Here is a 22,769-nt window from a genome sequence, read left to right on the forward strand (position 1 = left end):
TCGCCACTTGGATAATGCAAATAAACGTAGCTCATGAAGACAGAGCAAGGCAAGCATCGACTGCCAGTCCAACCCTGACATTTGTTAGTAAGAAAAAAATACTTGTCTGGATATTCCTCGCTTGAACATACCTTCCCTCTTTCTGGTGCACGACATCACTAATGATATCCTTGTCCAAGTCCGGGAACATGCCTGACAACGTTTCGACGACGTTGGCGTGCTCCGCCCGGCTCAGCCTCTGCGCCTCAGCCGTCTCTGCGCTGGCCTGTCGTGCAGCAGCTTCTTCAGCCGAGAGCGTGTGCCGTGATGACGCTTGCTCGGCAGAGTCACCGCGAGGAGGTGGCGGCAGACCTTGGGAAAGTTGAGGTGTCTCAGATGAGGACGGCCCGCCGCCATCGTCTGTGAACATGCGACCTAACGACGTCAACGGCCGTTGAATCGTCTTGAGGAGTCCGCCTATCGGTAGCGTGTCGTCTGCAGATCCCCCAGTGTTGAGCGACGTGGAGCGAGGTGGATAGTTTGAGCGAGCATTCTCCTGTGAGGTGCGGCTACCTGGAGGCACGTAGCGGCCTTTCTCGTCGAAAACGGGCTCCTGCGGGACGGATGGGGAGTTTGATTGGTGCTTTTCGGCAAAGGCTGAGACTGCGGCTTCCACGCTCTTCTCGAATTCTTCGTCGGTGATAGTCAGGCTTGTGCGATCCATGCTTTCCACAAATTGAACGGCGCCCATCTGTCAACATTAGCTTGATGCATACTAGTAAATGCCTGAGCCTTCTCACCAAGGAGGACAAGTAGTAGCCGGCTTCACCGCCCAGCTTGTCTTGGTTGCGGAACCGCAGGATGTACTGTACGTTGGATACAAGGTGATCAGGGTTCGCTTGCAGCACGACATAGATGAGCATGGGCATGAACGAGTCTGCCGATCCGTCGGACTTGTTGTGCTTGAGTAGGCCTGTTGCCCATTAGTGCACCGCTAGAGTGTCGGGCGCCGAACAACTTACCAAAAATGACCTTGCAACAGTTCAGAACACAGATGATCTTGTCGCGGGGCGCCCTGTACGACTTGATCTTGAGAAGTTCTGCGGCGGTTAGCACTGACTTGGATGCATCAGATGCCTAGGCTCACCTTGCTGTGCTAGCTTGAGGAAGCGCTTGCCACTGTCGCCAATCTGTGGAATGTCTAGATGCTCTTCCTTCACCCAGCCATAGATCTTGATCTTCTGTGCCAGGATGTCATCCCTCTCTACATCTTCCTGATGCTGCCCTCGCCGGCCCGGGCCTAGGGGGGCATCCCCTCCTTTCCTCTTAGGCTTGGCTCCAGGGACAGGTCTTGGTGCAGGTATCGCGGGTGAGAATGTTTGGGCATACAGCCGATTCATGACCAGCTTCTCCATGCCTTCTCGAGCATTGTCAAACTCAGCGTCCGACACGTTGGCCCAGACCTCGCACTGGGCCATCTTGTTCGCGATGAAGGCCAGGAAATCACCAATAATCTTGACCTGCTCGTGTACCATCCACTGCTTCTTCCCAAACTCTTGGAGGAACGACTTGAGGTACCTCGCGACAGGGTCGGCCTTCTTGTTCCGCAGCTGCTCGAGGAACCTGTGAAAGTCAAAGGGCTGCGCTGGCTCGGGCTCGGGCGCGGGTGGTGGCGGCCGGTGAACGGAGGCGTGGGGTGATGATGGCGAGACCTCCTCCTTGCCCCAAGCTGGCGTACCGAATGTGCCATCCTTGGGTGGCACCGGTGGTGGTGGCTCCTCTGAGGCCGCATCATTGGCGCCGTCGGTGGGCTGACCTTCCGCAAGCCGCATGTCTTTCATCTGTCCGGACAGAGTCGAGGATAAAGGCTCCAGGCTTGATTTCCTCGGTGGATGCTGCGGTCTTTGCGAGTGCTGTGCTGGTGGGCTGCCCAGGATAGGCGATGTGAGCTCGAGCCTGGGGCTCATGACCTCTTCCGCACCAGGACCGCCACCTGCCTCGCTGAACTGTTCCATGATGCTTTGAATCTCGGAGCGAGAACCGCCTTCCTGCTCGTCGTCGCTCAAGTATTGCTTCTCGTCATACCCCGCGTCAGAGCCCGCAGGCGACCGGTCGTCTGACACTCGAGGTCTGGCAGCCGTCGAGGGCGTGCGTGAGGGTGGTTGGGAAGTGGTTGGCGTCGCTGGGGTGGGATCGATATATCCCAAAGCTTCGGGTGCGAGGTACTGTGAGCTGTTACTCTCGACCTGCTTGCCCTTGTTGACTGGAGTTGCAGGGCGTGGCTCGGCTTCGCTGGTCGGTTTCGACGAATCTGCCGTTTCGCTCGTAGTGGTCGGGACATCTTTGCCGTCCGCCAGCGTTGCCACGCCTTTGCCATCGTTGTCTCCATCCCGAGCCTGTGCGTTGGGAGGACCACCCTCGTGCTCCTCGGATTTGGTGGATTCTACATCTGGGTCGAGTACCGGCTGGTCCTTCCTGCCGATATGCACAGATTCTAGTACGGGATGCTCCGATGGAGACATACAATGGCGATTCGTGAGGGTGCGGCTCTCGTGTGGATGGATTCGCGAGGTCGTGATAGCTAGCGTTGGTGTGAAGCTGTTGGGCGCCGCGGTGTTGCTGTCGCGGTCACGGTACACTGCAAGCTGCGTGGTGGGGCGGTCGAGCAGGCAGAGAGGAGCTGGCAACGATAGTTTCGGATTTCACTACCCTGCGGCTTCTGGTTTGCGCTGTATTGCTGACGCTGGGGGCAACGTACTCATCGATGGGTTTGTATGATGTTGACACTGAAACCAACGTCGGAGACCAAGTTAGTAGGTCATAACTGTCAAGTGACGACCTGGCGTACTTGCACAGCGACGGTCCTGCCGAGCCCCAACTTTAGGAGGCGCCTACTTGCTTGGTTCAGGTACTTCACGTTGGCGGGGCATTTAGCCTAGGATCAAGTAGCGAATGTTAGCTGGCTGCTGTTGGCGCCGGCACTTGCACGTCGACTGAGGACTGGACTTTTATTTTCGCATGCATTTTGAGTCAATTCTGCATACTTAGCTGTCCGGCGGTGAAAGCCAACGTAATTAGTCCAACTGACGGCTTTTCGCAGTTTACCATCTGCCATGCGATCAATTCCATTTGCAGCCTTCTCTCGCACCGCGTACAGGGTAGTCTGCTTCCCGCTAACAATGACGTAGCAGCGTGGTTTGGATATCGAAATATTATAATTGTAGCAATTAAGTAGACGTTACGTAGCATTAAGTATCTCCCGATTAACCGTTCACGATCGTACCGCCGTTGCAGTGGATTGTCTGGCCACTGATACACGAGCTGTCGGCACTGGCCAAGAAGACCACACAAGTGGCAATCTCAGAAGGCTGAGCAGGCCTGCCCATGGGGCTGGTAAAGTTCTTTTGAGCTTCGTCATCCATGGTCGCGGGGATGAGAGGCGTCCAGACTGGTAACTATTAGCACATGCACCCAGTATAAGAGCAGATCTGTGGACTTACCAGGACCAGGGGCAACGGCATTGACACGAATGCCCTTGGAGACATACTGGTTGCTCAAGCCGCGGGTGAAGGAGACAATCGCACCCTTGGTGGAGGTGTAGTCGAGCAAGTCGGGGCGGCCGATATAGGCGTTGATCGAGGCGTTGTTGATGATGACGGCGCCTCGCTTCATGTGTGCGAGAGAGTATTTTGAGATGTAGAAGAAGGAGTGGATGTTGATGTTGAAGGTGTGCTCCCACTGCTCCTCAGGCAGGTCGGCAATGTCCTTGACGACCATTTGATCTGGTACCGGTTAACACGCGAGAGCTCAGCTGTGGAGATAGTATACTGACACGCAGCGTTGTTGAAGAGAATGTCGATGCCACCCATCTTCTCCACGGCAAAGTCAACGACCTCCTTGCAGTTGCTCTTGCTCGTCAAATCCCGCGAGATCAAGTGGCACTTGGCCCCGAGTTCCTCAATGCGCTTCTTGGTGTTTTGCGCATCCTCTTCCTCCTCAGGCAGATAGACAATGGTCGAGTCGGCACCCTCTCGAGCAAAGAGGATCGCGGAGGCCGCGCCGATACCACTGTCACCTCCAGTGATCAGAGCCCGCTTGCCCTTGAGCTTGTCGGCAGCCTTGTAGGTTGCGTCCTGTCCACCAGCCTCGGGAACTTCCTCAAAGGTAGGCCTGGGGTTGGGCATATCCACATCCTTGCCAGGGAAGCTCTGCTTCGAGATAGGAATCTCCTTCTCTACGTCGTGCGTTAGTGATCAACTCTGCCAGACGCTAGGGACTTGTGGGCTCGTCATACCGCTCTTGAATTGGGCAGCCATTGTGAGATAGATGAGCTGTTGAGTGCTTTTGATGTGTTACAGAGCCAAATGGAATGTGGAAGAGGGTAAAGAGAGCTCTACCTGCTTCTTATAAGTGAGTGAAGTGCTTCCCCTCTTGACAGAACATTGACGTTCGTCGAAAGTGTCACGGCGGACCTTTCAATCCGGCGCGCATCGATGATCGATCGATGACGCCATGCCTCTTGCGGACTCCATTATAATTACGATGGCGGACGCAAAGGTATGTTCTCAAAAGTCGATAGTAACAAAAAAGGGTTTTACAACGAAGCCGGCTCTGACGTAGCAGTATCGTGGTGGGGTCACGACTAGCGAAGTACCTCTGACTTTGCCGCTTAAACTATTGTTCACTCTGATGTTCGCTTACTCGGCCGAGTGATGGATAATTGTTACAACGCACAAGGGTGGTGAAAGTTACTGCCCAAGGTTGCTGGCTGGAGTTATCAGGTGCAAAGCAACAGATTGTGGCGGGTTGATAGCAGCGGGTACTTACTCACTCAGCCAGCATGCGGATACGTAGGAGCTTCATATTAATAGACACGGATAGACGACACGTATTTCCTCAGATACTGTGCACGTAGGGTATAGTATATTCGCAAGAATCAATGCAGCAAGTACTGATACATGTCTGTTGGACGGTGGTGAGAGATGTCAAGGTAGCTTCCCAGTGCCTGGCATAGCCAAACACGATTATCTATCCCTGTAGTCTCGCAGACGGGCCTTCCCCAGGCATGGCTATAGCCCAAAGCTGTCATTGCTCTTCCTGTCTTCGTTTCGCACATGTACGTGGAGAGTCGTATCAACTCATCAGCCAGTTGTAGGGCTGTTTCAATGGCATGGAACTTGTCGCCTGGACACCACGCAGTTAGGCATTAACTAGGCGCTTGCTCTTATGCTTGTCCCATATGCTTCAAATCGTACAACGCGCGCTATCGTCGACCAAGGCCGCCGCCTCCGCATCGGAGCAATCAGAACCCCTCTCCTCTCGAAGTCCATGCCTCCTCCTCTTCTTCAGACAAAGGAACCTGCCACTTGTATGTAATAGCCAAATCAGGACCCAAACGCCGGTAGTCTTTGCAAAACATGCCCCTTCACTTGTCGAGAGGCCCGTGTCGTCTACTGTAGAGCAATCGCGCCCTTTCGGCTCTCGCGAACGTGGAGGAAACCCTGGAAACCGCAGAAAACGAGGAAAACCTGGGCAGTGTCAACAGAAGTCCAGTCTCAAGCCCGTTCACCTAGTAGACTCACAGCATAGACGATGACGGCCGTAAAGATGGTCCCGGCCACAGCCTTGCCGTCCTGAGGATCCTCAATGCCGCCGGTGAACTCCTCATGGCCAGATTTGTACAACCCGGCGATCGCGCTCAGGATGACAATGCCGAACACAGAGACAACGACGCTATCGACGTGTTAGTACCCCAAGTCTCGTTCTTCTGTCGCTGAGGGAATGCGCACCATGACCATGCGTTCGTAGCACTGACGACGGGCTTCATGATGGGTAGTGGTTGGCGCGGGGGCCGGTTCGTGGGAAGTCGTGTGCGTGAAGAAAGTTCGGTCTCAGAGGTTCGTATGGCTGATTCAAAAGTCGAATGCGCGATGCGTCTCGTGGGTGAGTTGATGGTGGTTAATTTAAACGTTGCGACGGAGCTCACCACGCTACGCTACGCCATCGGCCTCATGATTCAAGGCTGGCCCATGCGCCACATTCACCAGCCACAATCAGGGCCCCAGCCACACAACTCTCTGGCGGTTGCAACTTACACCGAGTCCATCTCCTCCGCCTTCTATTTCCTTGATTTCGGACTGCATTGAAGAAGCGCGATGCGTTTCTTCGTTACTTGTACTGAGAACCCATAATGCCACTGACAAGTCTTCTAGGTGACATGCGAGCGTTTTCTTTGAGAATCAAATCTCTTTGAGTATCAACTTGGACGCGGAGTTTGAGGCGCCGCATGACGCGCATCACTAGGCTCAACTGACAAACAACAGCAAGCAATACCTTCATCGATGATTGATGAAGCCCTTCTCATCCGCATAAAAAAAAGTCACGAATTCGAACACAGTCGACTTGTCCGCGGGTTACCACAGGTCTCCTCAAATCTTTCCATGTCCTTTCGTCACACAATCCCGATATTCCATGGACTATTATGGTGCCGCAGCGGCCTCTGTGGCCAGATTTATATTTAGAGACGGGCCATGGCTGAAGAACAAGCAGTGACGCGTGGAGTGACTGAAAGCACGAAACATCGAGTGATGCTTTGTCGCTTTGCCGCCCTTGAAACCATGTTTCCTGCGGATACAAACGGGCAGCCAATCAATTGAGCGTCAAAGCAACTTACCGGCGCATGCCCCTGTCGGTCAATGTGCTTACGCCTGCAGGGGTCATCATCCGGCCCGTCCACGATCTCTGGGGGCGGTGGGGAGCACACGCTACGTATACATACGTATTGAAACAAAGGCTGATGAATCTCACGGCTCGCTACAATGTTACGTGTTCATGCAGCCTGCCTTTGATCACGAAAGCCAGCGTGCGTGTGTGTTTCGTTTCGGAGTTGTCGCATTCCACAGCGTCGATGGCAATGGCAAGCCTTTTTCCAAAGGCTCCAATACCTCCATCCTGTTCAGGAAATCAGGGGGAGAAGGGCGGAGCGCTAAGATCGGCAGTCCCAAGAACGGAGCATGATTGACGCCCATTTAAACACAGGAACCTAAAACAGCCAAGCAGCTTGTTGGTTGCTGCCAGTGGCAGCAGACTGCTAAACCCCCTGCACGAGCCACTGGCGGACAATGGCGGCTCGAGTGTTTGTGGCAAGATCCCTGGCCAGGAGGAAGCTTTGTTGCATCTGAAATCTGGCAGGCTGGTGTCGGCATGTATGCGCGTTGCTGATCGCATGGAACGTCTCACTGGACTGGTTCCTAGTCTAGGGTGGTACGTTTGTATATGAAAAGGGCTGCCTGTCTCGCTCTCCTCACCCCTTCTCCTGCTTTCTTGCTCTTGCATCGCTTCACTTGACGTTGAGCTCGACCTCGTTTCCGACCCTTTCCTATTCGCCCTTTGCTTGTCGTACTTTCGCATCTGACGCTCACTCGCTCTGGTCAGCGAACCGTATTTCAACTACTTTGTCCGTCCACTGTGCCACCAGTTACGATCATCACCATCTACTCCAGTCAACCATGCACGGAAAGACTGCTCTTGCTATCCTCGGCGCGGCGGCCATTGGCCGCGTGTCTGCCGGCGACGCTCCCGAAACCAGCGGCAACCCTCCCGATGCCATCTATCGGGCCACCATTGAGAAGCCTGGCTTCGTGGATGCCGACTTGCCTGGCGAGCTGAAGGGCTCCATCTTTGCCCAGGCTCCCCCCGGCGGCCGAGGTGTGGTTTTCCGCGCCGAGTTCGAGAACCTGCCTCTAGAGGGCGGTCCATTCTGTATGTCCAACCAGGCCCCTTGGACCATGTGCACATTACTGACGTGACAAGCGTACCACATCCACAAGGCGGCTGTCCCCGAGGACGGCAACTGCACTGCCGCCCTCAGTCACCTCGATCCCTACGGAGCGGGCGCCGAGGTCAAGTGCGACGCGTCCAAGCCCGAGACGTGCGAGGTCGGTGACCTGGCTGGCAAGCACGGCGCCATCAAGTCGGCCCCCTTCCGCGCCGAGTACCACGACCTCTATCTCTCTACCAAGGAGGGCGACGAGGCCTACTTTGGCGACCTCTCCTTTGTGCTTCACTATGCCAACAGCACCCGCCTAGCCTGCGCCAACTTCAAGAGGGAGTCGTGCAGCACGCCTTACCCTACTGGCGGCCACCCCAACTCCACGGTCACCCCCACGCACAGTCTTTCCCACAGCTCAACACTCGAGCCAACTGGCGAGCCTACAGAGGAGCCGACGGGCGAGCCCACCGGTACGCCTGGTCCGGAGCCCACGACTCCCGGCTCGGCTGCTGTCCAGATGAGCAAGTGGTCGGTGCCTGCGATGGTCTTCGGTGCTGCGGCTGTTGCGTTTGGTCTGTAAACGGTCTGGCGAGAGGTTGGAGGTACTTCGATTCTGAGAGCGGCAAGTTTGCTGCATACACTTTTGTAGGGTTAATGGGACGCAAGTCGACATACGATGCATTCAATATACCACTGGCGAAGGCCTACTTAAATTGCTGCGCTGCCGGATGGAGTGACATTGCTGCTGTCTTGAGAACAAGTGCCATTGAGTGTGGTGAAGGTAGGATTCCTAGTAATGTAAGAGGTGAGGAGAGGTTGAGGTGCCATCGTGCACGGCGTTGTGTGTGGGTCGCGCTTTCCCCCTATAATACACATCACGTAGTCTACTTTCCTACCAGGTAAGTTTAGCACCTACGGGGGAGGGGGCTGTTTTTGAAAATATAAATAACGCCGGAAAGAGCTCAGGAAAGATGTCACGCAGATAATTGTCCCTCACCAGATCACACTTTCTGTTGAATAGAGCTCAACATATGTTAGCGATATGTTCAAGGACATTTGGCAGTTGGACATATTTTCAAAAACAACCCCTACCGCTAAGGCAGGTAGTAGCTTTGTGCGCCGAACATGTGTTTGGCCAGGCAAACTGGTCAATTAGCATATGAATTATCAAATGTCTTGGCAATTCTTCAACTCAGACTCATATATGGCTCTGAACTGTGCTTGGTTTCTCATCTAATCGCTTACTCACACCTTGAAGTTGGTAGTTGAGTTGCTCACAGTGTAGTGAATGCACTAGCGACCTTCCCTCACGGCACGCATCTCGAAACCCGCCAAGCGATCCATCCGCCTGCATCCAGTCTCACTGGAGATCTACACACCTCACGTTAATTTACGTGCTGCAGCCATCCGTCCCCACAAAGATTTTTGATTGACGGTGCAGGCCCATTCATCATCGCACGCGCATTGCCTGCCCCTCGTACGGCAATTGAGGCTGCAGTCGGCGCTGCGGTCGGGCACTCTCAGCCTGTCTGTCGAATTCTTCTTCTTCCACTGGTTGGTCCCTCCTCAGTCTCACAATGGCCAAGAAGGGAGGCAAGCCAATGGGTGTTGCAGGCAATGCTTTGACAGAGTCTGCGCCGTCGATACCACCCTCGCCCAGATCTGGCAAGAGCAGTTCCTCTTCCAGCAGTCGCCATGCAGCAGACCAGCTGGGCGAGCCGCCACCGCTCATCATCTGTCGCAACAAGTGAGTAACGAATGCCCTACTTTGTTGGTCTGGCTTCGGTCGCCCTCCGTGCGCGCGATAGTTGCAGTTGCTCGAGCAGGCACCAATTGACGTGCACCTCCTTCCAGGCACTGGCGATACATCTCAGCCTTCCACGGACCATGGCTCCAGATGCCCATTGAGATCCTCGAGACAATTGCCAACATCAACTACAATACCCCGCGACCGCGACCCATCGACCCGGCCGTCTTCTTCGACCTTCTCAAGGTGCGCCGACTATGCGATGAAGCCACGAATCTTGCGGTGAGGGCTGCTAGTGACATCGCCTCGCCCGTCTTGACCAACGTGCACGGTGGCTATGACACGCGCCACATGGGCGGCTTCGGAACAAATGGGCCAGGACATGGAGGCAAGCTCAGCAGAGAGCGCAAGTTCCGCATGAGGGAGCAAGCAAGCCAGAAGCTTGCGCGCGCCTATCGTCTGGACGAGATTGCGTGCAGCGTCGCGACGATGCAGGGCTCGTCGCCGCTGGATGACATTGGGAGTCACGTCTTGCAGCGCAATGCGAAGGATCCGGACGCGCGCTATGTGCACTTCTTCCACGAGAAGATTCCGTCCCGCCAGCTGGCTGGGTCCACGAGCCTGCAGCCCTTAACGGAGATTATGGCCGACCGACCAACCGAACCCGAGGCGTGGAGGACGCGGGCAGCCGTACGTGTGTTCAAGGAGGACTACGACGGTGCCGTGCACGATCTGACACAGGCCCTGGCCGTGTGCCGGTTCCATCAGCCTTCACGTTTGGCCGACCACCATGATGCCTCCAAGGTTCTCCCAGATATTCAGCGGTCACGCGGCAGGCGACCGCAGGATATCATCCTGGCGGAGAAGGACCAGCCAGGTAGCTTGGAGGGACAGCTGCTGTTTCAGCGCGCCTCCATCTGGCTCACAATGGCAACGCGACACGTCGAGGACGGTCTGCCCCCGAAGAAGAAGAGCAAAACCACCACCAATGGCCAATCCGAGAAGGAGAACGGAAACCCAGTGCCAGAAAAGGGACCCGACGACAAACGCCAGATGGAGTCTCGCAAAACGGTCAAGATTCTCGCCAGGCGCGCGTTGAAGGACTACGTGGCCTTCATCTCACAGTTTGAGTACTCGCCTGATCTGCCCGTCGCGCATGTGAAAGACTTCAACGACCGTGTCAACATGGCAGTCAAGGGCGTGCGGAATCGTCGTCATTCAGAAGCCACCGCTGATGTGGCCCCGCACACTGTATACTCGCTTGGCGATTTGTTCGCTGCGACTCCTCCGCCCGGCCTTCCGCCCTACCCATCGCAGGACCTCATTCAGGGTGGCAGCCAACCCCCTCCGGACGACAAGTCCTGCGAAGCGACGACCTTTCACCCTCTTCTATCGGACGCGCTGCACTCACTGCTCCTGGCGCACGTGCTCGCGCAGACCTCGCCCAAGGAGATCCAGCGGCATGCCTACATGGTCGCGCGCCTGGCGAGGTTGGAAGACGGGTATCCTGCACTGCAGACTAGCAGGTGCCCATCGCGTTCGGACTGGACGCAGGTCCTCGCCCACGGCAACAATTGGATAGGCCTCAGTGCGAACTGGGAGACCTTGTGCCTTCCCGCGCCTGTCCCCGGCTACGAGGCCTCCCCGGACCACCACAAGAGCAGCAGTGACCACTACGCGGCAGCCGATGCTGCTGCTGCCCTCCTCCACGGTCAGTCATCGGAGGCCATCTCCGAAGACAGGCGGAAGCAGAGTGTCCGTAGACAAGTCATGCTTGATACCCTGGGCGACTTTGAGCAAGCCATTGACGAGGAGACGTTTCGGAAAGCTGTCGGCTTCCGGGAAGAGGAGGTGCTGGACAAGGAGGAGGTCTCTGACAGGAAGCCGGATCATGGCAACATCACTCCACCGCTTTCACCCGGGACGGCTATGAAGCGCTGGGCGAATGACGAGTTCCGCGCCCATCCCAGTCTGTCGGCAAGGGCGGCTGCCATCACACGCTGGGTCCTAGAAGCGCCGGTTGTCACGGGCACGGCCAAAAGGAAGAAGAAGCCAAGGAAGGAAGGGCCCCCGATCAACGATATGATCGCCGGCATGGACACGCTTGACGTTGGCACACCTACCGTGGAGGTTTCATCATGAACAAGTGAGCAAGCAATCATCTCTAGGCGAGAATATAAGATGACCTAAGCTATCCAAACACCTTGCCCCCAAGAAAATGTGCCCGCTCAAAGTGGTATCTAACGTACAAAGCGCCCAGACCCAAATGATGTATAGATGTTCCCTCCCAGAACTCCGACGCAAATAGATAGATGTACATGGCGATGTAGATGGCCCTTCAATACCACGTCCCATCCGATCGCAGCTGCGGCTGCGGCTGCGACTGCTGCTGCATGTTCCCGGCCCGCAAAAACGCATCAATGTCGCCCACGCCCTCCGTCTCGAGCACGTTCATCAGCTCAATCTGCTGAGACTGGGTCAGGCTCCCCTGGCGTCCGGGGCGATCGAACTGCGGCGCGCCATTGGGTCCGCCGCCCTGCAGGCCCAAGCCGCTGTTAGTGAACTCGCCAAAGGTGTCCATGCCCGAGGACAGGTCGTTGTAGAAGCCAGTGCCCATGCCACCAAAGTTGTACGGTGCGATGAAGGCGGCGGCCGAGGGCCCGAACCAGTCGGAGGCTGTGGTGGTGACCACGGGCGGACCCTGAGGTAGGGGCCGCTGCTGCGCCATACCTTGGGTTTGGCGTGCGGGCTGATGCTGCTGCTGCTGGTTGACGTAGGGGGGCATCCGCTGCGAGACCTGGGGTTGCGCTGGGTTGATCTTGGGAGAAGGCGAGACGGTCGCCTGCATGTTCATGGATAGGGCAGGCTGGACTTGGGTGACCTGTGGGGATATGGTCGAGTTGGAAGCCGCGCTGGAGAAGGCATCTGCGCTGTCGGAGGACGCGGACAGTTGAGACGTGAGATTGGGCGGGGACGCAAAGTGTCTGTCGGTGGCTTGACCCCCAGCCCGAGGGTCCTCGGGGGCAGCAGCAAAGTCGTCGAGCTGCGTGAAGTCTGGAGGGAAGTAGGAGAAGCGTCGTCCATGCGTGTCATGGGTCGCCGGGTTCTGAAAGATGGAATTGGACCTGAAGCTTGGCTGAGGTGGTGGGAAGTTGGGGTCCATCACGTAGTTGTTCATGGCCTCTGGTGGTGAGTCGAAGACTTGTCCAAACTGGGGCGGGTTGAACGTCGGTGGTTGCTGCCCAGGTGGCCAGGCTGATGATTCTGGAGACGCGCTCGTATCGGACGCAGCAGGGGGTGTGGTCAAGATGGAGTTTGGGTGGTAACCCTGGGTCTCGTAGCTCTGCAAACAGGCCTTGGAGAATATGGAGTACAGTTCCGAGGAGTTGCTGGTGCCGGGCCAGCGCGCCTCGCAACCGTCGAGCACATCGAGAGCTTTTGCCACCAGAGCCTCCGTGTCCTCCTTGGAGTACGCCTGCCGCACATCTGGATACGACAGGCTCCAGAGCATGGTGTTCAGGGACATGTTGAGAGTGAGCAGGAAGACCCAGGTCATACCGATGGAGCCGTCGTCCAGCTGGAGCTTTGACAGCTCGATAATGAACTTGGCGCTGTCGTAGCAGATCTTGGCAGCTTGGGCTGACGGTTTCGATACCTGTGGTGAGGGGCGATACATGGATATCCGCATCTGGTGATAGCGACTTGTGAACCATGACTGGCACCATGGGGAAGTCTCTGGGCAATTATCACGCCACGCCATGATTTTCTGCTCCATCTGCTGAAACCACGGGCTCGAGTCATTCTGGGGCTCGTCCTTCTTCCGTTCGTACAGTGTTCTTCGAATATCGGCCTGAAGCAACCTCATCTTGATGGCGTGAATGGCAACTACTTTGCGGGGACTCGGTGGTCCTGCCGCGATACCACGTTCGGTAATGTGCTCATCGTCGACCGTCGCGAAGAAGCCAACGTCCAATTGCTCGTCACCGGTTGCGAAGCTGCTGGGCCGACCCAGACTGTGTGCCAGGCCCAACTCCAAGGACGCCACCGTCCAGACCAAGCGTCGTCGGATGTCAATCGTGAGCGGGTCCAGGTTGTACCCGGTCGTGATCGTCTTCTCGTCCACCAGGCCTTCTTGCTGGCATATCTTGGCCGCGAGTCCAATGACGTAGTAGATGGGTACGCGGGTCGGGGTGATCAAGGAGTATTGTCCGATCAAGACGAGGCATTGCAGTGTCTTGAGGTCCTTGGGTCTGAGTATGACCTCGAAATCCTTCATTGCCGATTGGAAGAAGGCATCAGCCAGTCCAGCGTAGGTAATCGACATGCGCTGCAGACCAATGGCCAAGACCATGTGCACCACGAACTTTTGGAAGATATCGCCCTTCCCATCGTAGACGGTCTGCAGATCGGCCTCGAACTGCACTTCGTGGAGTACAGGCCAAAATACCTGACCTGGGGGGGCCATTAGTCTCTTTTCTTGGCATGTCCAAGTCTCGCTAAACGTACCTTTCTGCTTGAAGATCTCTACTATCGATCTCGTCGTGTCAATGTCAGGTAAACGTGCGGCTGGACTCTCGCTGATGGTGGGGTAGCTGTGCTGGTTGGACATTTGTATTGACTGCATGCGATGCTGCCGCCGTGCTTTGAGGTCCGGTATGAGGTCGGCGACTCGGTTGGATTGGGTGAAGCGCTTGGCCTCTTCCATGAGGAGTCTTGTCATCGCGATGCCGCTGCTCGGGCCCAGGTAGCGAGGGGTCTCATCTGCTGCACCGAGTCGAACCATACCACCCGGTCGAACCATGTCCTCGCTGTTGTGGGGATCGTCGCCCTCCTCGTCTACGTATTGGGCCATTTCGGCCTCGAGCGTGCGGACCTTGTCCTGCAGCAGGATGACATAGTTGCGGCTGATCCGTTTGCCCTTTGTAGTATCGAGGTATTCGCAGATGGCGCCCGCTCGTTCGCATGGCAGACACTTGGGGAGCGTTGGATCGCATCGCGTCTTTCTCTATATTTACCACACACCATCAGCTTTGCGAGACAACGAGCGCAAGCGTTCGCGGCATGGAATCACGTCTGGCGCAACAGGACGACGCGGTTGCGAGTGGGGTACTGGGGGAGCGAGCGACGTACCTGACGACAGCGGCAGCAAGCCGTGAGCGTGTGCGCTATACGACCTCCAGAGCCCTCGCCTTGGTCGGAGAGGTCATCGTGGAGGGGAGCTCGCGTTGGGATGTTCAGAGCGCGGTGTTGCTGCTGCTGCTGCTGCTGCTGCTGCTGTTGATGATGCTGATGATGATACTGCTGCTGGCGGGGCGCAACGGTACCCAAGCCCTGGCGAAAGACATGGGCGGGGTTCATATCTCAGTGTCATGGAGGTGCCGAACCCTCTTGACAGCTGTGCGATACTGGTACAATCTTGGAATTAAGGCTGCCCATTCGTCTTGCCGAAATTCAGGGTCGTGTCGGCAGAGTGATGCTGCAGACTGGATCGTGCCCAAACGTCGGAGGGGGGACTAATAGAGGGAGGGGCAGGCTCTGGTTAGCACTGTGAGCCTGCGCTCCAGTCCAGTCCCTCTGGCATGTGAGGGACAGCTCGAGCTTCCCGTCTCGGCATATCCCTTGATGCTTGCGGGCATCCACGTCAGCTGCGGCAGCTGATATCATTGGTACGCGATGTACATCAATTTGTTCATCAAGTATTGGTACAGTACGTGGCTGCCACAACTGGGGTTGCGTCCAATTCGTATCACTCAATAGATGGCTGCCTGCACCTGACTCGACTGGAGTCGAGACGTCAGCAGCCTCCAGTGAACATTGAAGCTGCTGGATGATTCTCACTTACATGGTATAATATACGCAGGTGTAACTACTAGTAGCCTTCTCTTTCAGTATACACCTGGTACTCAGCATCATTATCCAAGTAGCAATTGAGTTTGTCGCACTAGTAGTACTTTCTTTTCCCACTAAGGAGCTAATTCCAGACTTGACTGCCCAAATGATGTTTTCAGCACAGCTAAGCCTGTACTAGTCGTCGCTCGCTGACGTATGGCTTCATAAGCTTGATTGCAAGGCTTGAGGAATCAGTGTCCTGGACAGCCCCGCAGGTCTCTGCCAGCTTGATGCTTGGCGACTCTTGTGACCTGGCAGGTGTCTCGTCCTGCATGTCAACTATCGAGCCACGGATCGTCGAGAAGCTGCTTTGCAGTCTTCCCGTCCTCTGGGCGCCACCGAAGCATCGACCTGACAAACGCCAGTAGCTCCTCCTTGTCTCTTCCTTGAAGATACTCCTCCGACGATTCCAGGGTAATGTTCGGCGATATCGGTACGTCGGCCTTCCATCCTCCTGCAAAGACAATGATTAGCGTGATCAACGACCAAGGGGAAAGGTATCCTTACCGTCTGCCGTGAAAAACTCGGCAGAGCGATTTCCCCGTTGGACAAAGTCCGGCGGCGGCGGTCCTAGCATGCCCACCAGCTCCGCGAGATGCGCACGGGTCGAGTATCCCATCACCGTAGAAAAGATGCTTTCCCTCGAAGAGATCCCAAATCTGTAGAGAGGCGGTTAGTGACATTCCAAGCCGCGAGGCCAGACGTGAGACTGCACTGACCATGACACCAACGTTCCAGATGTCTACCGGATAGCTCCATTCGGCTCTGAGCATCACCTCGGGCGACCGGTACACGTTTGGCTGCGCGTCGTGATTCCTCTTCTGGTCGCCCCGGACAGCAGTGCCAAAGTCGCTCAGCACTGCACCACCAAATTGAGTCGGAAGCCCAAACTGCCGCGACCTGTAGACTGGATGACCCTCGATGAACTCTCGCGGTGACGGCGTCGTCAGTTCTGCCTTGACGAAGTCCTCCAGAAGACGACCCTCCACAATCTCTTGCAAGATGTTGTCGGCTTTGATGTCTGTTCCCATATGTCAGTAGATTCGAATGCTGAGCATGCAAGCCACGCACCCGTGTGGACAAGCTGGCACTCATTGTGGAGGTAGTCCAGCGCGAGCAGTACGTGTCTAAGACCAGCCTTTAGAAGAGGCAAAGAGAATCGCTGAGCAGGGTTCCGTCGCAAAAGGTCTCTCCAGCTGTCCCACATGGGCTTTTGCACCAGGCAGCGGTGATCGCCTCCAGTCCGATGGAGCGAGAAGGTATCAAGGGCTGATCGGACGTGACGGTAGCCGGGGTGGGACGGGTTCGCTTGGGAAAGATGCCCATAGGTTTTGAATTCTTCCCTGCCGCCTCTGTCGCGCGTGTATATCTTCAGAGCCACGTGGAGGTGCTCCCTAGGATACGTAAATCTCTCTCTCCATTTCCTGACCAAGATTCACTCAACTCACTCAAGATTGCGCGCGAGCCACACGGTGGACGTGGTTCCAAAGCCCAGCTTGCCCGTGATCTGACACTTGGACGCGTACACGTCGCCAATATTGACCGGGTAATACTGACCGGCGCGAAACGCGCCAAATTGCTCTTCCTCCACCACGTCTGCGTCGTTGATAATCTCGAAGCCAGCCGCGGGAAATGGCAAAGGGCTAGAGGGGGCTCTGCGCATCAACCCCTTGGCCCATCTTGAGAGACTGGCCATGGCGGGGAGAAGGAAGAGAGAGTGTTTATCAGGATCTCGACGACATTTCCATCAGGCTCAGATTTGCTATTCACATCAGCTAGGCTGATAGGAACAGGTCGATTCATGACGCACCATGGCAACTATGCTGAGTGGAAGATTGATTAATTACGTGCAAGGGTTGGTGATGGTGTGCCATTTGGTTCTTCTTCCTAGCGGATGATGCAGCTGCCCTTCCGCCGGAGAAGATGATAATTCAAGGACACATCATTTGAGGCGGGTGGTCAACTCTTTGGCGTTGGTTCGTGCTCAGCGATTGACTGGATGCGCAAAGGTCAAGTGTAACGCGGACAATATTCTACGCGCCTCAACTGACTTGACGTGGATCCCGTGATTTGCCTGCCGACCTCAACTCCCGTGTCGCAATACCTTACCTTAGGACTGGCGATACCTGGACTCCAACGACATCCATTGCATCATACCTCCATACCCCGGATTCTTACCAAAACTACAAGCCCAGGTCCACTTGAATGAGCTTCTTTTCCACCTAGCACGCGGATCTACTCAAGACTTTTGTGATCTGCTCCCATCGCAGCTGTACTGTCGTCACTGCGTACAGCCCGCCTCACCTCCCACCCCAAAAGAACGAGTCATCGACCACAACCTCAGTCTTCCCCGCCGCAACGCCTCTCCGTCTCACCTCCAGCCTTGCGCCCAGAGGCAGCGGCGACGACTTGTCGCCAACGGCTGCAGCGCTGGCTGCATTGGGTGCTTCGCAGGGCTGACTGACTGGCCTTTCCCAGCAATCATGCCCCGCAGCAGCTTCTCACTCAATCCCTTGCTCAAGGTCTCACGCCCTGTCTCGGCTTGTTCACGGTGTAAGTGCCATCACCTGGCCTCCAGTCCCGAATCGCAGACATAGTAAGCTCACAAACGCACAGGCCGAGCCGCCAAAGTGAAAGTACGGTTCTCTACCAGGGTCGCAGACTCGCATCGGCATTGCCTGGACCATGGTTGACGCTGTTTAGTGCGATGGCAAGTTGCCCGCGTGCACCGCTTGCGAGAAGGCAGGCCGGGAAAGCGAGTGCTCCGCAGCCAACGATCAGTTCGCTCGAGGTAAAGAGCGTAGGTGGGTGCCCTCTGCCGTACGAACACAAAGGATGGTGCTCACGCGGCTGCAGCTACGTCGCAGCCCTGGAGCTACGCATAGAGAAACTTGAGAGGAGACTGCAGTACGCCAAGAACCGCAAGGCCTCACTTGGGTTTCAGGAGCCCGATCTCTCTTCGTTGGCCCAAGATGTCGACCGACGCAATTCCATGGCGCACATACGTGCCGCTATCCACCGCAAGGCAGCGCGGACCCGGGAAAACTCTGATGTCAACTCCTTGATATCCGACTTTGGCTTTCTGTGGGTGAATGCAACGTTCTCGACGGTAAATTGGCTGACTCCGTATCAGGTCTGTCGATGCAAACACGCGGGACTTTGAGCCATCGTCGACCAACATGACCTTTGCTCGTCTCGTGCTGACAGCCGTCACAAACGATGAGCTTCCTGGGCTCAGCGAGGTTGAGCTGCCACCTAGACAAACAGCCCATAGTCTGGTGCAATTTTACATCACGCACATCTACTCCTTTTACCCGTTCTTCCAGGAAGCCGCCTTGTTCAATATCATGAACGACCTCTATCACGATGACGATCGCGTCATCAAGGACTCCGACCTGTGGCTCTTCCACATGGTCCTAGCCATTGGCTCGACGGCGCAGAGTCGGAGGCTCGGTGACGAGCACTACCAAAACGGGCTTGTCTACGCCAGGAAGGCCATCGAGTCGGCCGACCGCGCGCTGGCACCAGGCTACGTTACGCAGATCCAGTCCTTACTATTGCTGACGCAGTACTCCATGCTCGATCCTGCGCATTTTGACAGCTGGCACCTGATAGGAATCACTACTAGGGCCGTTGTCGATCTCGGCCTCCATCAGGACCCGCCGGTCTCCTCGGTAGCAGATAAGTCAGCCTTGGACATGCGACGCAGGATATTCTATTGTGTTTACAGTTTGGACAGGTACGTGTATCCATACATGTCGCGGGCCCCGTCTTGAAAGCTGACGATTGTGCAGAGCTATCAGCATGGTGCACGCGAGATGCTTCTCCTTCACCGACAATGCCATCAACGTCGCCTTCCCCAGCACACCGTCCAAGAAGGCAGTCCATGAGGCGATGCCCGGCCCGCACTCGCCAGACCCTGCTCTGCTCATGTTCCAGCTGCGCCGCGCCCAGTCGTTCTGGTACCAAGAGCTGTACCAATCGCACGCCTCGGCACCGCTGCCGGATCCGAGCGCCTACATCTGGCAAATGTGCTACGAGATGCAAGAATGGGCGGCCTCCTTGCCGCAGAAACTCCCAGCATCCGTGCGCCAACTGTTCGATCAGGAGCTGCGGTACAGCTACGTCTACTGCATAGCCCCCTCGGCGCGCGCCCCCGAGATCACGGACTACAACAGAACTCTCATCTTCGAGTACGCCTTGGCGTATCTGGACACGATGCATGACATTGCCCAGAACGGACTCAACAGTGCCTTTTACACCTATCATGACGCCCTCAAGGTCTACTTTATGGCCAGTCAGCTCCTCGCTGTCCTCTGGGATGCCGAGCAGATGCTCCTGGATGGTCCACCCGTTCCACGACCAATGGTCCGACCGGGAACCGCGCCGCCGCCTCCCAATCCTCGACGCCACATTCAAGGAGTCCCGATGGAGAGTAACGCGAGTCGCAGTCTATCGTGCCTGGAGCGCGTGGACCATACTCTGGGCCGTTTTGGTGAACGGTGGAACGAGTCGGCCATGCTCAAGGTCAGCTTCGAGAGCATGGCACGCGAGACCGTGCAGAGGCTGCGCTCGCGGAAGCAGATGGAGAGCGCGAGCTTGGACTCGCAGCAGCAGCAGCAGCAGCAATACCAGAGTAGAGCAGTGCAGGGGATCCACGCCGTGCCGCCACCTCAGCAACAACAGCCCAGGGAGGTCAGATGGATAGGAGTTGATCCGGGCCAGACGATGCGAGGGGGAGGGCCTGCGCCGCCGTGATGAGATCTGAACACAATTTACATTGGTATTGTCATTCCTGCCATTGAAAAGATTAAATTGTCCCGTCTGGAGCCTCAGCCTCCAAAGGACATCGTGACTAAACATGGAAAAGTTGCTACATGTCAGGCGTGTCTTGCACGTCACATCTCCCAATGCAAGCCAGCCGCACTCTACCCTCGAGCTCTCTAGAACTCCTTTTCCCTCCCCCCAGAACGCCGCAATGTTGATCCTCTGCGCCTTCTCGCAGATCGTCAAGCCAAGATGATGACACCGCAACCAAGTCCGCAAAAACATGTGAGTCCTCAAAGCATGGACTGCTCTCAGCGGTCCAGGAGGTGCAGGTCTCTAGTCTGCCGGGGCAATTTCCTGTCACGCTCGTAGGTCAAGCCGCAGTTGGCACACAGGGACTGTAGAATGTCAGTATAAAATGGTATCGCTGCCGGTGACTGGAGAGAGTGACTTACCCTTGGACCAGCTGGGCCGTCGCGAACTGCCCACACACTCGAACCCCAGATTTTACAATGCGTGCATCGCCACTGCGACCGCTCTGGCTCCGTCAAGGCACCACCACCCCCATAGCCGCCAACGTCGGGTGTCCCGCGGCCTCCTGGTGTTCCTGACCTCCCCTGCGGACTGAGACTGCGGAAACGGCGCTTCTTCTTGGAGCGCTCGCCGCGGCCCATCCGCTCCTCGTCGGCATCCAGAACCGCTGCCGCGGCGCCAAAGGGAGCTCCACCAAGAAGACCAGATGTAGAGCTGAATCTGGCGGTCTCGCGGCGCAGGCGACGGACTTCCCGCCCGCGATCGCCCTCTCGTTTCTCGATCTCTTCCTTGCTCAGAATCTCAATCTTCGGCTCCCAGTCATCGGCGAGATGGTCCGGTTCGTACCGCCACCCTGCCTCTGTGCCATGCACTGCGTCGTTGGGCAGCTCTTGTTGCAGACCGCCCCAACCGGCAACAATGCCTCCAGCCTCGCACGCTTCCTTTTTGAGACGCAGGACAGCTTCGTAGATTGCGTGCGTCATAGCTGGAACCCACTCACCCGTCAAACCAAGATCGGTACAGGTCATCTTGGCGAAAGCCTCGGCCGTACCGGGCGGATGCAGCAATGACCACTCGAATTTGTCGGTGTAGAGGAAGGAGGACAGGTTCAGGTTAATGTTGACAATGCAGCGGTAGGTGTCGTCGGGGTTGTATTCGTCGGAGCCGGGAAGAATAGGGGTTGCCTCGGCGGTGACTTTGGGCTTCTCGTCCGCAGCTGGCGCCGCCGCCGCAGCAGGAGTTTCCACGCCACCAGTCGTCGTTGGACCTGGAGTGTCTGGTTGAGAGGCTGCTGGGTTCGGCGTGGCCGGTGACCCGTCGCGCGTGTTGCCAATGGACAATAGCCTGGGCGTATCGACAGGCTTGGGTGTGTCGTTGGCAGCGCCATTGGTCATTGCGGGCGCAACCGCTTGTGGCTGTGCCGGGGCCTGTGCTTCTGCGTGAAAGAGAGGGTGCAGTGCGACGCCTGAATATTCTTCCAGCTGCGTCCGGATCTGTTTGCTGATTTCCTGGGCCCAGTAGGCTCTGTTCGGTAGATCCAGATCCTGTACCATTGTCATGGCGAACTGATCTGTCGTGATGAGAGTCTCGTGCAGATTCCAGCAGAAAATATCGCGCAGCTTGAATGTCGGCGTTGGCTCCTGTGGGCGGTATTGTGGCATTGACAAGTCGATTGAGTTGTGATTCGGGACCGGGAAAGGTGCTGGCGGCGTGAAGGAGGGGATTTCGATGTCAATCCGAATCGGGATCAGGGTCAATGGCAGATTGGCCTGGGCGGCGAGCTGCTGGTCCGTCCTCACATTACGAGGCTTCCCTATCCAATCTCGCCAAATCCCCTGGACGTCGACGGGCTCCCTTGTCTCTTTGGCCGGTCGATCCCCTAGGTCGGCACGTTGGGTTGTGTCCTCCCTTCGTAGGCTTCTCAGCCCAGTCGGCCGTCTGCGGGGATCATCGCTGTCCTCGTCAATCTCCTCGTAGCCGTCTTCCGCATAGTTGATTATAGTTGTGCCGCGCTTCGTGGTGCGAGACAAGGGCGCGATGGGTTGGCCCGAGGACTGAGCAGGTGTGAGGAGGGAGTTGCTGTACACGCGCAGACGCGGGGCGTAGGTTGTGATGAATGACTGGGGTTTTGAGCGATCCATTGTGAATTATGTGCGCGCTTCAAAGTCGGTGTTGAGGATGCCTCATGCTGGCCGGCGCAAGGGCAGCAGAGGTGGTGGTCTCGGTCGCGTCTTCTGCAGTGCCTCGCAGTGGGAAAGGCTCACGCCAAGCTATAGAGTCGGGCTTGTTTGTTACAGTTTCTTTCTCGATGACAAGCGCGTGTTTTGCCTTGACGGTCGAGGAGATGCGCGATGGCAGGAACGGTGCCGTAGGAGATGGCCTTCAAAGGTTGTCGACACTTGAGGCGCGAGGCTTGAAGGTCTTGCTGGGGTCGGGTCGCGTCGCTGTCGAGGTGGATTGGGCGACAGCTATTGGCCCTCCGCACGGTAAAAGCGGGTCTCTATGCAAGGCACCACGGGTGCTTAGTAAGGCACTTCTACCTTACAAGTGCAATGAAGCCAGTCCCCCCAAGGACCATTATTG

General features: G+C 56.5%; 8 protein-coding genes across 8 annotated transcripts; 3 read left to right on the forward strand and 5 right to left on the reverse strand.

Annotated features, from left to right (window-relative positions):
- Window positions 1-31: 31 nt before the first annotated feature.
- Window positions 32-4,295, reverse strand: F5Z01DRAFT_632984 (uncharacterized protein; the record flags this gene model as incomplete). Its single annotated transcript, XM_046261901.1, has 12 exons — window positions 32-74; window positions 132-730; window positions 780-952; window positions 1,002-1,079; window positions 1,127-2,659; window positions 2,738-2,765; window positions 2,828-2,914; window positions 3,085-3,152; window positions 3,263-3,427; window positions 3,480-3,761; window positions 3,812-4,213; window positions 4,274-4,295. 12 exons carry the CDS (start codon window positions 4,293-4,295, stop codon window positions 32-34), a joined length of 3,480 nt encoding a protein of 1,159 aa, XP_046121900.1.
- A 1,038-nt stretch (window positions 4,296-5,333) lies between these two features.
- Window positions 5,334-6,136, reverse strand: F5Z01DRAFT_312368 (uncharacterized protein). The gene is made up of 3 exons (XM_046258960.1): window positions 5,769-6,136; window positions 5,562-5,712; window positions 5,334-5,507 (listed from the first exon to the last, which is right to left on the reverse strand). Exons 1-3 carry the CDS (start codon window positions 5,804-5,806, stop codon window positions 5,430-5,432), a joined length of 267 nt encoding a protein of 88 aa, XP_046121901.1. The 5' UTR covers window positions 5,807-6,136; the 3' UTR covers window positions 5,334-5,429.
- Window positions 6,137-7,487: 1,351 nt separating this feature from the next.
- Window positions 7,488-8,771, forward strand: F5Z01DRAFT_632985 (superoxide dismutase; the record flags this gene model as incomplete). The annotated part of the gene is made up of 5 exons (XM_046261902.1): window positions 7,488-7,740; window positions 7,792-8,322; window positions 8,400-8,548; window positions 8,634-8,649; window positions 8,710-8,771. The coding sequence occupies 5 exons, from the start codon at window positions 7,488-7,490 to the stop codon at window positions 8,769-8,771; spliced, it is 1,011 nt and encodes a 336-aa protein (XP_046121902.1).
- Window positions 8,772-9,036: 265 nt separating this feature from the next.
- Window positions 9,037-11,701, forward strand: F5Z01DRAFT_644798 (uncharacterized protein). The gene is made up of 2 exons (XM_046262797.1): window positions 9,037-9,497; window positions 9,605-11,701. Exons 1-2 carry the CDS (start codon window positions 9,328-9,330, stop codon window positions 11,637-11,639), a joined length of 2,205 nt encoding a protein of 734 aa, XP_046121903.1. The 5' UTR covers window positions 9,037-9,327; the 3' UTR covers window positions 11,640-11,701.
- F5Z01DRAFT_701319 (fungal-specific transcription factor domain-containing protein) lies at window positions 11,702-14,570 on the reverse strand. The gene is made up of 3 exons (XM_046266409.1): window positions 14,540-14,570; window positions 14,004-14,502; window positions 11,702-13,949 (listed from the first exon to the last, which is right to left on the reverse strand). The coding sequence occupies exons 1-3, from the start codon at window positions 14,558-14,560 to the stop codon at window positions 11,836-11,838; spliced, it is 2,634 nt and encodes an 877-aa protein (XP_046121904.1). The 5' UTR covers window positions 14,561-14,570; the 3' UTR covers window positions 11,702-11,835.
- Window positions 14,571-15,661: 1,091 nt separating this feature from the next.
- Window positions 15,662-17,082, reverse strand: F5Z01DRAFT_670638 (CMGC protein kinase; the record flags this gene model as incomplete). Its single annotated transcript, XM_046264593.1, has 6 exons — window positions 15,662-15,840; window positions 15,894-15,956; window positions 16,009-16,045; window positions 16,106-16,407; window positions 16,458-16,780; window positions 16,835-17,082. The coding sequence occupies 6 exons, from the start codon at window positions 17,080-17,082 to the stop codon at window positions 15,662-15,664; spliced, it is 1,152 nt and encodes a 383-aa protein (XP_046121905.1).
- Window positions 17,083-17,869: 787 nt separating this feature from the next.
- Window positions 17,870-20,144, forward strand: F5Z01DRAFT_632989 (fungal-specific transcription factor domain-containing protein; the record flags this gene model as incomplete). The annotated part of the gene is made up of 6 exons (XM_046261903.1): window positions 17,870-17,939; window positions 18,003-18,022; window positions 18,090-18,190; window positions 18,243-18,470; window positions 18,520-19,125; window positions 19,181-20,144. The coding sequence occupies 6 exons, from the start codon at window positions 17,870-17,872 to the stop codon at window positions 20,142-20,144; spliced, it is 1,989 nt and encodes a 662-aa protein (XP_046121906.1).
- Window positions 20,145-20,166: 22 nt separating this feature from the next.
- F5Z01DRAFT_644821 (uncharacterized protein) lies at window positions 20,167-22,605 on the reverse strand. Its single transcript, XM_046262798.1, has 2 exons — window positions 20,609-22,605; window positions 20,167-20,551 (listed from the first exon to the last, which is right to left on the reverse strand). Exons 1-2 carry the CDS (start codon window positions 22,325-22,327, stop codon window positions 20,465-20,467), a joined length of 1,806 nt encoding a protein of 601 aa, XP_046121907.1. The 5' UTR covers window positions 22,328-22,605; the 3' UTR covers window positions 20,167-20,464.
- Window positions 22,606-22,769: the final 164 nt, after the last annotated feature.

Source organism: Emericellopsis atlantica, assembly GCF_019669845.1.
Source record: "Emericellopsis atlantica unplaced genomic scaffold F5Z01scaffold_3, whole genome shotgun sequence".
Lineage (NCBI taxonomy): Eukaryota > Fungi > Ascomycota > Sordariomycetes > Hypocreales > Bionectriaceae > Emericellopsis > Emericellopsis atlantica.

Bases quoted from the DNA above. Each gene is read 5' to 3' on its own strand.
- F5Z01DRAFT_312368 (XM_046258960.1), bottom strand. From the start codon at position 5,806: ATGAAGCCCGTCGTCAGTGCTACGAACGCATGGTCATG. The intron at 5,713-5,768 runs GTGCGCATTCCC...ACACGTCGATAG, and splicing joins GCTACGAACGCATGGTCATG to CGTCGTTGTCTCTGTGTTCG. The intron at 5,508-5,561 runs GTGAGTCTACTA...GACACTGCCCAG, and splicing joins CGGCCGTCATCGTCTATGCT to GTTTTCCTCGTTTTCTGCGG.
- F5Z01DRAFT_644798 (XM_046262797.1), top strand. From the start codon at position 9,328: ATGGCCAAGAAGGGAGGCAAGCCAATGGGTGTTGCAGGCAATGCTTTG. The intron at 9,498-9,604 runs GTGAGTAACGAA...ACCTCCTTCCAG, and splicing joins CTCATCATCTGTCGCAACAA to GCACTGGCGATACATCTCAG.
- F5Z01DRAFT_701319 (XM_046266409.1), bottom strand. From the start codon at position 14,560: ATGCCGCGAACGCTTGCGCTC. The intron at 14,503-14,539 runs GTTGTCTCGCAA...TGGTAAATATAG, and splicing joins TGCCGCGAACGCTTGCGCTC to AGAAAGACGCGATGCGATCC. The intron at 13,950-14,003 runs GTACGTTTAGCG...TGGCCCCCCCAG, and splicing joins AGAGATCTTCAAGCAGAAAG to GTCAGGTATTTTGGCCTGTA.
- F5Z01DRAFT_644821 (XM_046262798.1), bottom strand. From the start codon at position 22,327: ATGGATCGCTCAAAACCCCAGTCATTCATCACAACCTACGCCCCGCGT. The intron at 20,552-20,608 runs GTAAGTCACTCT...GACATTCTACAG, and splicing joins ACGGCCCAGCTGGTCCAAGG to TCCCTGTGTGCCAACTGCGG.